The sequence below is a fragment of the Vigna umbellata genome, chromosome 1 (genome assembly GCF_029865625.1).
Source record: "Vigna umbellata cultivar VRB3 chromosome 1, Vumbellata_1.0, whole genome shotgun sequence".
NCBI lineage: Eukaryota > Viridiplantae > Streptophyta > Magnoliopsida > Fabales > Fabaceae > Vigna > Vigna umbellata.
This window is the reverse complement of record NC_142165.1, coordinates 101,137,052-101,148,638: the sequence shown is the minus strand read 5'-3', so window position 1 is coordinate 101,148,638 and position 11,587 is coordinate 101,137,052. Positions and strand designations below refer to the sequence as shown.

The 11,587-nt window shown below is 31.6% G+C and overlaps 1 protein-coding gene across 3 annotated transcripts; it reads right to left on the bottom strand.

The window, feature by feature from the left end:
- Positions 1 to 4,451: 4,451 nt before the first annotated feature.
- LOC148206981 (uncharacterized) lies at positions 4,452 to 11,137 on the bottom strand. Of its 3 annotated transcripts, XR_015783850.1 has the most exons (7): positions 10,642 to 11,137; positions 9,211 to 9,297; positions 8,155 to 8,346; positions 7,957 to 8,043; positions 7,787 to 7,858; positions 4,745 to 6,750; positions 4,452 to 4,635 (listed from the first exon to the last, which is right to left on the bottom strand). XR_015783850.1 is itself a non-coding variant. In XM_088105199.1 (6 exons), exons 1-6 carry the CDS (start codon positions 10,843 to 10,845, stop codon positions 4,804 to 4,806), a joined length of 2,589 nt encoding a protein of 862 aa, XP_087961325.1. In that variant the 5' UTR covers positions 10,846 to 11,137; the 3' UTR covers positions 4,452 to 4,803. The 3 variants fall into 3 exon arrangements, 2 of the variants coding, with proteins under 2 accessions (XP_087961325.1, XP_087961326.1); XM_088105199.1 differs by having other exon boundaries at positions 4,452 to 6,750; XM_088105200.1 differs by having other exon boundaries at positions 4,452 to 6,750; positions 8,155 to 8,337.
- Between the last annotated feature and the right edge of the window lie 450 nt (positions 11,138 to 11,587).

Genomic DNA, 11,587 nt, shown 5'->3' with positions numbered 1-11,587 from the left:
TCTTTTTAGTCACATAATTGTAATTGTAACGTGGAACACTGATTAATTATGATTTATTTGTTTATTTCACATCAAACACAAATATCCCTGAGAAGAGTTTGAGATGAGATTGAATAGAAATATGTTGTTCCTAATTTATTAAATTTCAAGATTATTTACTGTCAAAGATAATCAAATCTATAAATAAATATAAATATATATATTCTCTTGTATTCAAACAATATATTTTTCATATTTATCACTTGAAGTTCTCTTTGTTTCTTTGCTTGATAATTTCCACTATCATATAATCTTCCACACTCTCAAAGTGTAGGAGATTTATTAATATGATAAGTAACATTCTTGAAAAAACTTTAGAAGTAATGTAATCAATAAAAGACAAAATACAAAGGTAGAGCTTGAATCAAAACTAAAACACATAATAGAGTTAGAAACTCTCGAAGTCATGATTAGAACATCTAGCAGAATAATTGTAGTACCATAAAGGTATTCTCCTTCATTACACTACTTGTTGTTGAATATGTTAAGTGAGAGCTAGCAATGAAAGATGAGATAAAGTCCCTTTAAAAGAATGAAACATGGTCTTTAACTAAGCTACTAGAAGGAAAGGCAATAATAGAAGATATAAGACTAAATTCGTAGTGAAAGGGTTCCAACAGAAATATGGTATTAATTTTTCTTTCCTTTTCTCAAGATGACTACCATCAAAGTTATCTTGAATATAGTAGCGGAAGAAAATATTCATCTGGAACAGTTATATGTCAAAATTACATTCCTACCTGGGGATCTTGAGGAGGAAATCTTTATGACACAATCAAAAGGTTTTAAAATAGAAGGCAAGGAGAATCTTATACGCAAGTTTCATAAAAACTTGTATGGATTAAAACAAGTACCAAGACTTAAATAATTATCTTTTATTTACAAAAGTATCATCACATATTTTAAATTTGTTTATTTATGAATAAACTTAAAAGATTGTATTCTATTAGTGTTGACATCGATTTATTAGAACATGTAATCGTTCTACCTTTTTTATGACAAATAAAATGTATTATTATAATAAATTCTCATTATTTTTATTTTCATATTAATGTGAATAACAAAATTAATCTAGTGCAATTAAGAGAGTATAAGACTGATTGATATTGAAGTATTTATTGAGACGTGTAAATATATATAGCATGAAAGTGTGTGTGAATTTCGTGAAGGATAATAATATTTTTAACAACAATTTTTTACAACATTTTAATACTATTTATGTGTCATTATGTGATTAATTCATGTTATATTTATAATTATTATTATTAATTGTGAAGTAATTTTAGATCAATAAAAAAATAATGTGTAAACGATATTAAAATATTGTAAAAAAAATATGTTGATTAGCCTTTGGCGAATGAGTGACTTAGGGACATAGGATGAGGTATGGTTCCATCTGATGGAGATAGAAAGGGAAAAGGGAACCTGCTTTTTCTTTTGAATGGCTGTCAAAGATTATATGCATATTTTACACTTTTCCTACAAAATGCTAATTAAATATTTTAGACACCTCTTTTACTATAAACCTTTTCTTAGTTAAAAGACTGCTGAAAATATATATAAAAAAGTCTTTAAATTTGACACAAAATTCATATTTTCATAATTTTAACTAGTAAAAAAACATCGTGTACTTCTTTGTATGTTTAATATATAGAAAAATAAAGAAAAACAATTAAGGAAAATGGGTAGAACTACAGTGAGTATCAGAATTCATTGTCTCATCACTCATAATAATCACACAACACTTCATGCAAAAGTCTGTGCAACTTTTTTTATGAAGCATTATTAGGGATATTCTTGTCTCAATACAGTTTAAGTATTCACTGTTCAAGTATTTTATTCGATTATAAATATGTAGTAAATTTATTCATTGAAGTATACCATAAATATAAAATGATTGAAAAAATAATCTTAATATGATATTTTTATATCATTTTTAATTTGTTTTATTATAATTTAGTGCATTTATAATTTTATAATTTTATAATTTTATATTTTTATTAATTTTAGTCTTTTGTAATTTGTATTCTTATATCAATTACTTTAATTATATTTTTATTTTCAGTTATTATATTTTTTATTGTATATTCTACTATTCAGCTTAGATTACGTCTTAAATATCTTCAAAACATTTAAAATTAAGTAAAAACATAATTTTTTAAAGTAAATAAATATCGTATTTTTATTATTTCAATTAATTCAATGATTATAAAAACGAATTCAATTTAACAAAAATATTATTGATCGATATCAATACTGTATCTTTAACTACAATATTCAAATAATAAAATAGTTAAAGTAAACAGTACAATATGAAAATATTTTAAAAAATTGTTACTATTTATCATTATCAATATACTATGTATTAAAACTTTATCTTATATAAAATAAATAAATAGACCTGCCTTTTGAGTTGAAGAAGAAAAACAAACATATATAATAGATTTTAACTTATATACGAAAATATTAAATATAAAATTTTATAAATAATATAAGAATAGACATAGCAAATTATGAATAAAAATTAAAATATGGCATTTAAAAAAAACGCTAGTACATTAAAAGAGTTACACAAGTTAGTAAGAAAAAAATATAGAGAAAACATTCAAACAAATTTTTAAATAATAAACAACATTTAATTTACAATTTCATATTAAATGAAATTAATTTATCAATAATTAAATTCCAAATTTCTTATTAGAATTATCAATTCTTTAAATATTTGATTACAGTTCTTAAAAGTAACGTAAATTAATTCTGAAGTGAAATTCTAAATAAGATTATTCAATTTTTTATAAAACAAAAAAAAAACACACACAATTAGTGACTTTAAAATTTAAAGCTGAAAGCAAAAACATAAAATGATTAACAAAGGTAAAGAAGATTGAATACTTACACATTAACAAAAGATTACAGATGTAATAGTTGGAAGAAATGCCTCTTTGAAATATAGATAGTTTGGCAATATTTTGTTCTACATACTATATTAATCAAATTCAATGTGCATATAAAATATGTTTATTCATACTCGCTCTTAAAATAAATTAATATGCTATTAACTAAAGTTATAGGTCATTTCCACCCACCGATATGGGTAATAATATACTACTAAATTATTACAGTAACATTTTATTTATTAATACTCAATTATGTATGATGATTAATCATTGTTCATTAATAAAGTCCAAATTCAGTTATTAAGTTCTTGGTCTGAGTTATGGAAAAGTGTTTTCCTTTATGATAACGTAATAATAACCATGCCACCTCAAAAGCAGCACCTTAGCCCCACTCTTATTGCAATTTTCTCGTAATTGACCGATATTCTCGCGCTGTGAGACCATCTCATCCAATAAATACGGACACACCACATTTTTATTTATTTATGGATTAAATATATATTTAATTTTCAAATTTGATATAAAATTAATTTTTTTTAATTTTGGTATATTTTGATATCTAAATTTTTAAAATAAATGAATATAATCTTTTAATTCATTGATGTTAATTTTTTTTACATATTTTAAATTGAGATATATAATAGTAATGTCAAGTGAATTAAAACACAAATTTTAAACTTCATTTAATGTATTAAAAAAATTACACAATTAGATTAAAAAATTATATCTATTTTTTAAGTTTGAGAATTAAATTATTTTGACTATATTAAAATTAAAATTTGTCCCTAAATTTCGATACAAATTATGTCAAACTATTTCAATTTTGTATCCCAATTTTGTATTTATATTTATTTATTTAATTATAAATAACATATAAATAGCAATGCCAGAAACCACGGAAGAGGAGAAGAAAACAACTTTAAAAAATAAAAATAAAAATTATATGGTTATTTCTTATATAACGTGTATGAACTTGTCTCGTTAGTAAGAATCAATAACAATCGATATAAAAGTGTTAATAAAATAATTTGATTGCAAATCCAATCATTTTGTAATCTTTAAAATTTCAATATCAAATTGTAAAAGAAAAAGACTATTAAAAAGCAAATAAATTATACTCATACTTTAACTAAACATAAGGAAAAAATCAATTAGCTCGACATAAGATTAAGAATTTTGCTCAAGGTATATTTTAACACAAACAAATGAATAAAACTACTATAAAAAATAAAATATTAATTTAAAAACATCATTTATCATCTTCATATAAATAATTTAAAAAAATTAATGGGTAGCAAGGGCCACCCAGCATTGCTCATAGATCCCGTCCCTGGTCCTACTAATCCAGTAATAAAAAAAACACATTCTATACAAATAATCGTTACCATGTTAAAATACGAGTAACCTGCCAGTCCATAACATATATACATTAGCAAAAAGCACAAGACACGATCAAATTCATCTGGATAATACCCGCCGAGTGAATGAGAACGAGAAAGAACGAACTCCATAGGATTGAAAATGGAATTCTGAAATAACTATCAACCTTTCAGTTTTTTCAATATAAGCACAAGGACATGACCTCTATTCTTGAATATAAACCAAATTAGCCTCTAAAAAGTAAAAACACAATCCGAATCTGATCTACACCTCAAATTTCAAAGGTGGGCACCAGCACTAACCAAAACACAGCCACCACCTGTAAGTGAACCCTAAATTTGAGAATTATAAGGAAAATGAATCATAAAAAAATTATTCTCTGAATTGAACTTATATATGTTACAAATGCTATGGAAGGATTAAACTACCTGCTAACTAACGCTGAGACGTTGGCCAGGCACAATGACAAAACCCAAGCATACAACACTCAAGAAGATTTATTCAATGTTATTCCACTAGGAAGGAACCTAATACGGCTACAACGTTTTAATTTGGTCAGAGCTTCCTGTGGCTTACCGAGCAAAAGATCCAAATAAACTGCAGTAAGTGTGGCTTCTGGACTGTTGGGTAATATGGACAATGCCTGTGTGATCAAAATACTTGATTTCTCAAACTCACCCTGCATTGCGGACATTACAGCAAAATTTGCATAAATTGTTGCTCGCGCCTCCTCTGGCTTGAGGAAAACAATACTCTGAGCGCCTTCAAGAGAAGAATTCTTGGCAGCAACGGATCCTACATTCACCTCTTCAAATTCGGCAGTCCTCTCTGGTTGCCATTTCTCACAGTCCTCAAGGCTGAAAGGCAAGTCAACATTGTTTCCCCCAGACAAATAAAATGACAAATGCTCAGCCGCTTCCTTTGGTCTGTTCAGCAAGCAGAGAGCCTCTGCTGCATAAACATGGCCTAGAAAGATGTAAATTCTGGAACATTCTGGAAGTTCTAAGAGAGATCTTGCAACCGATAGTGCCTTCAAAGGATTGTCCAATTCCAGCTCCACATAAGCTAAATTAGCAAGAACAGCTTGTTTAACCAGTTGATTTTCTCTTTTACGGACATTTTCATAATAGGATAAGGAGTTCTGAACAAGTTCCTGACTATTCCCACCCTTTTGTTCCTTAGCGTCCCCGTTTGCATTGACCTGACCTAAACCTACTCCTACTGAAAATGCCTTTGAATCAATGCCATGTAAGTTTTTAAGATTTGAATTCTTTGAAGGTGACACTTCACTTCCATCATTTTCCTCCACGGAAGAGTTAGAGGGCAAACCAGATTTCAAACAATTTGCATTGTTGGAATCCAGCAAGTTTAGAGCATTCAAGAGGCATTGCTGGGCAAGGGACATCGATAACTTCAGTCGCCCATCTTCACTTGGACAAGAATCATCCCCTTCAGATGAGTCCATATGTCCCTTTCCTGGAATCTGATTTTCCACCACAAGTTGCCTCCATTTTCCAATTCCAACAACACACACTCCTACCCCCAACTTATCTGATGGGAACCGACTTGATTTGATGAGGCCCTTTTCTAAAGCCATCAAACAGCATTCTGAGAGTCTGAGCCACAAGAGAGGTTGTTTATAAAAGACCAGACTTGCCTTCTGGAAACATCGAGCAGCAAGTATTGGCTTCCCACAAGCTAAGTACTGCACACCACAATTATAAATTATAAGGAGAGAATTGTCCTGTGAGAAAGTGGGTAGCTTTAAAGATTGATCCTTCCGCAGTGATGAGCAATTGGTTAATGCCTTTGAGAAAAATAAAGATGACGTCTGATATTTCCCAAGCTGATAATAAATGCAACCAAGATTGTTGTTGAAAATGCTTGAAAATGCTGTGTCTGTTCTATTATTTGATGCCATCAATAGCTTTACAGCTTTGCGGTGGTTACCACGGGCATATTCAAGCTGGGATTTCAAAAGAAGAGCCATTGATGAATCTCTTCCACGTGCAATGTTCATGGCCAGCTTGACTTCTCGTTTTGCCAGTTTCAAGTTCCTAGTAAGAAGCAGAAACCTAACCTTGTAAAGTTGCAATTTTAGCTTTAAATCAACAGTAGAAAACCTGTCAACCAAAGCCCTTGAAATGTCATTTGAAGATGGGCCCATTGGCCTTACTAAATTTTGTCCACCCATATCCAAAATCATGGCTTCATAATCAAGTGTATCCTCAGACAAAGCTCTGGATAGATGATTTTCAGATGCATTTGCACTTGACCCTAACTCAGAACTGGATGCATCAGTAGCTGACGCACTAATGGCAACAGGTGCAGACTTGGTAACTAAATTTGCAGCTTGTTGCTGTGCTGTGTTCCCACTGTCACCTTGACTCACACTACTAACACCAAATGCTTTTTCCAGATAAGTCAACACATCCTAAACAAAAGCATATTCCAGCTCAGAGTAGTGAACTTGTACAATTAGAGAAACTAAAAAACTGCTTACGTCAAATCTTTAGGCCGCTTACAAAACAAATCATTCAGGATAAACATATACTACAACTAGCAGGGTAAGAGTTCAATAAATTATGCCAAGAAAGTTTAACATTGTATTTTATAAAAGAAAACCATCACAAGCGAGTAAACTAAATCTTAAATTTTTCAGTTTAACCCAAGTTAAATAGTGATAATGGCGTATGGCTCTCGAATTGAAATTAGATCATCTCAGTTTAGCTCAAAAATAACATGCATAGAAGAAATTGGTATAACATTAACTCAAAAGTTCAATTGATTGAAGACTTGTCAAAGATGACAATAGGATCCGGACAAATGTTACAACCACAACTATTGTAGCCACAATAGTACCCAGAGCTGCAATTGTGGATTCAAGAAATTCCACTACACACTAGCGGCTACACAATAGTGCCACCATAGTGGCTTTCTTACACTGGTTGAGATAGGTAGCAAAATATACCATGAATTCACATTTTCTACATAAGGACCAAATGTCATGTCAGACATGCCTAGAGTGATAGGGATGTTATGTTATGGTTAATTTTGTAATCTGTAAATTAATTTCCTACCTCAGATGACCAAGCGTTAGATATTTAAGCACATATTTATGCATAATAAAGAAAAAGTCGAAATAGCTACAAATAAAGGATTGAGACACAACAGATGGACATATGACCATTGAAAACATTCAGTGGGCATACCCAACACTGACTTGAGAAGAAAGATTTAGTTATCATCAGTGAAACGAGAGGTTCATGGTTGAACTGACCAAGTATAAAATATGTAAAAACACTCACAATATTCAGTTAACAAGTAAACTAGCTGGACTAATATGTAAGTGAAAAAGAATAATACATTCATGCGACATGAATATCATGATAGAGAACAATGCATTAAGCAACAAGACTTGCAATAGTTAAAAAGTAAACCAACTAATCACAGTATCAAATAGAACTTACAGCTGATTTTGATGCATCATGGCAAGCAAGGCTAGCATCAAGCAGCAGAAGACAAATATGAAGAGCCGTTGTCTGCTTTGGAAAAGAAAACACAGTAGAGGAAAAACAAAGCAATCAACATATCAGGGTAAAATTAAAAACAAAATCAAATCAAATCATCTATGACATACCTCATCTATAGGTTCAATATTTTGAAAGAGCGGTTCCAACACAGACAATGTCTTCGCATAGTCATGGAGATGGAACCAAATGATGGCCTAAAGAGATTGAAATAAAAAAATATGTTTAAATAGGTAATTAAAAGCATACATTAAAAGAGACAAAATGAGAAATAAATGAAATTAATATAAGGAGCAAAATGAACATACAATATTTAGCATTGCCACAGAAGAGTCAAATTCATCTGAATACATGGTGCCAGTGCTGTTTGAACCTGAAAACTGATGCGCCGAAGCATTACTTCCTTTGGATCCCAAAACAACTTTATTCCCACCATTGTTAACTGACTCTCCTTGTTCTCCCAAAGCTAGAGCAAGCTCATCATTTTTCCTCTGAATCAACTCCAGCAATAAAAAATAATGAGTACAAAATTACAAATAAATTGAGCTAAGGCTTCAAGCTACAATTAATTGATCCAAAACAAAATAAATCAATTTTGAGAGTAAAAATAAAACCTTCTGTTTCAACGTGATCCCCACCTGACCACTTCACCAGGGGGCAAACCCGAGAGAAATGAGAACTTAAAGCCAACATAAAAGAAATCTGAAGCTTAAACAAGACTTCCTGATTTCTACACTGAACTTCATCTGATAAAGCTATTCAACAAGGAAAACCTATTCAATATCCGAACCCTTTTCACCACTGTTTCCTAACTTGTAATATTATTGTTGAGGTGGTGATATGTATGTCCAGTTTCCTCCTTTAAGAATATCATAAATAAGATACCCAAAAGGAGGAATTTGGGAATTAAACTATCATCAACTATACATACCAGGTTCAACAGGAAGTTAAATCTTGCCTAGATCCTTCTTCCAATGGAGACTTATTTCTTTCAGAAAATCATGAGAAATTATCAGTATCCAATATGGCCTCCACGATCTTAAACACTCATTTCACTGATTCAAGCCAAATGCCAAGACCATTCACTGACCCAGAAATACTTAAACGAGTCAGCATAAAGGCTAGGAAATTAAATATAAAAGAGCCCAAGCTATTTAGACTCAACTTCATTTTAATATTGTTAACTTAATATTGGGATTAGTGTCATGCAATTCCAGTTTTTAAATCCATAAAGGCAAAAAGAAGTGAAAATGGTTTCCTTCAAATATCATCCATGAAAAATAAAAGCTACTGACCATAAAAAAAAAAACAAAAAATGTCAGTTAGCAGAAATCAAAAACAATGTTGAATTTAAAGTAGAATACCTTGACGCCATTTATTACTTCAAGCAACCTTTTGGGATCTGAACAACCGTCTCGGAAGAATTCCGCAATTGCAATATTATGAAGTACCTGAAATATTAGGATTTAAAACCTTAAACACTAAGATTTAGAAAAACAGATTGCCTTACACAATATCTAAAAAAACAACATAAAGATAACACAGCATTTGGCAGGTTACATTAAGTTGTTAACCGACCAAAGCAAGTCTTCCCTTGCTCATAACACGCCCCAATAGGGTTAGCAGAGAATTTTATTGCTCAACAAACATAATTGCATTCTCAAATGCAATCCACAAAATAACAAATTGAACAGAATTTTGTTATTGTCTGTGTGCATAATATGTAGAGAACACAAAAAACACACTCATCCTCTATGAAACACGCATACAAAATGATGATAAAGTCTCGGTATTTCTTCAATATGCATTGCTTTCGCAGGTATGCTTGCACAAATGGCTCTCAAACTATTTAAATTTATTTATAGCATGGCATATATCATCAATTGTGAGAATACATAAGAAGTGTAAATTCAGGAACAAAACATTTCTAAATCCATCAAAGGAAAACAACAAAGATAAACACGCAATATGTTGTACATGGCATGGACAATGTACACCATTAAGTAAAACGTTACAGCACAAAAAAGGTATTATCCAACAGCTTGCATGAAGTATACAAGTGTAAGCTCGTGAAACAATATGCGTTGACTTAGTGTTGTGTGTACCACCAGTAGCTATCCCGCTAATCACGTCAGCGTTAAGAACCAAAATTACACATCATTCTACTGGTATTTATCCGGCAAATCAGGTTACCATGAAGAAACTAAAACCAAAATTAACAAAGTGACAAACAAATGTTGAACAAAGAAATATTTCCTTATTCAGAAAATGAGCTTAAAACCCCTATCTCCGTTCAAACTTCCCATGTTGGAACCACTACAACAATTTCTTCTACAAGTTTTACAAATTTCTCCAAACGCCCGACACTCTAACTAGATACACATCACACAGCGCAAATGCATTCTAATCAATGTCCACTGCAAGAAGCTCGCAACACAACTTAATCAGCTCATTCATTTTCTAATAGAGGAAATCCAATCAAACCAGGACGCACATTCACATCTACAATCACAGTCGTTACACTGCATCTGCAAGGGCTCACTAGCTACAGTTCCAGCTAGGTACCAAAACTGAAATTCAGCTCATAAAATAAGGAACCGAACAAACAGATCAATCACCTGCCGCATATTAATTAATATAAAGTAAACACTAGCACCAAGCAAAGAAGCAAGAAATTAAAAACACGAAAAAAGAAGCGTCAATCAAGAACTAAGAGCACGAAGCAACAGATAAAGAAATGAAACGATGCCGGTTAGATCAGTATCCAGGAAAAATGGTAAAGAGAATTCAAGCACCTTGGGATCGTCCTGCTTCTTCTGCAGGAGCTGGTTCAAAACCTCGACGCACTCGGCGAACTTGGCAGACTGAAAATGCAACGCGGCATCTTTGGCGAGTGCCACGGCGACGGTGAAAACGCCGTCCTCGGTCTCGGTGCCGGAGGAGGCGTCGCGGTTGGCGGTGGACGACGGGGACGACGACGGTAAATCTCGGGATTCCATGTCGAGATCGAGTAATCGGATTGCAAATCGTTTTGGGAGAGGGTTTTGGGGAAGAGAGAGATGAAAAGCCCTAAAGTTGAGTGAAAAGGTGCGAAGTGAGATGAATCTGAATTACATTCAAAATCAAAGTAAAGAAAGCGCTGTAGTTGACAAATTTGAAGTGAGAAACCCTAGGATTTGCTTGCTTCGATGGTATCTGGTTTTCCTGTGATAGAGAGAGGAAAGAGTGATAGAAGGAAATGAAAACCTATTCGCCGAATCGGGGGAGGTTCAGATAGAAAGAGAGTGGAAGGTTTTTTTAACATTTTTTTTTTTCAGTGACTCATAAATGGGATAAATTAAAATGAGCACATCATCATATCCGTTTATTTCACTTGTCTTCTTCATCTGACGTCCCAAGGGACTCTTTTACTTCTTTTTCTTTAAACGGATAAAAAGTTTAAAAAAACTCTTATACTTAATATTTTGTATTAATATGGTGTACAATGTCTCACGACTTTGTCTTGAAGAACAGACTACTAAACTCTCACTGCAAATTATTTTCATCAATAATCAAACTCGAAGAAAGTCAAAAAATAGTTATAAAATACTAAATTTACAAATTACCTTGATTAATTACTGTTAAGTTTATTCTATTAATTTGAAAAGTTCATGGCTATCAGCTTAGACATCATATTGTCTTCTTAATTTTCTTTTATAAGTTTTGTACAAGTTAGATACAAAAAATAATTATTTTCCTCAA

Excerpts from the sequence above, each read along its gene's own strand:
- LOC148206981 (XM_088105199.1), bottom strand. The coding sequence starts at position 10,845 with ATGGAATCCCGAGATTTACCGTCGTCGTCCCCGTCGTCCACCGCCAAC. Across the intron at positions 8,044-8,154 it reads CTGTGGCAATGCTAAATATT|GCCATCATTTGGTTCCATCT; the intron begins GTATGTTCATTT and ends CAATCTCTTTAG. Across the intron at positions 6,751-7,786 it reads ATGATGCATCAAAATCAGCT|GATGTGTTGACTTATCTGGA; the intron begins GTAAGTTCTATT and ends GCTTTTGTTTAG.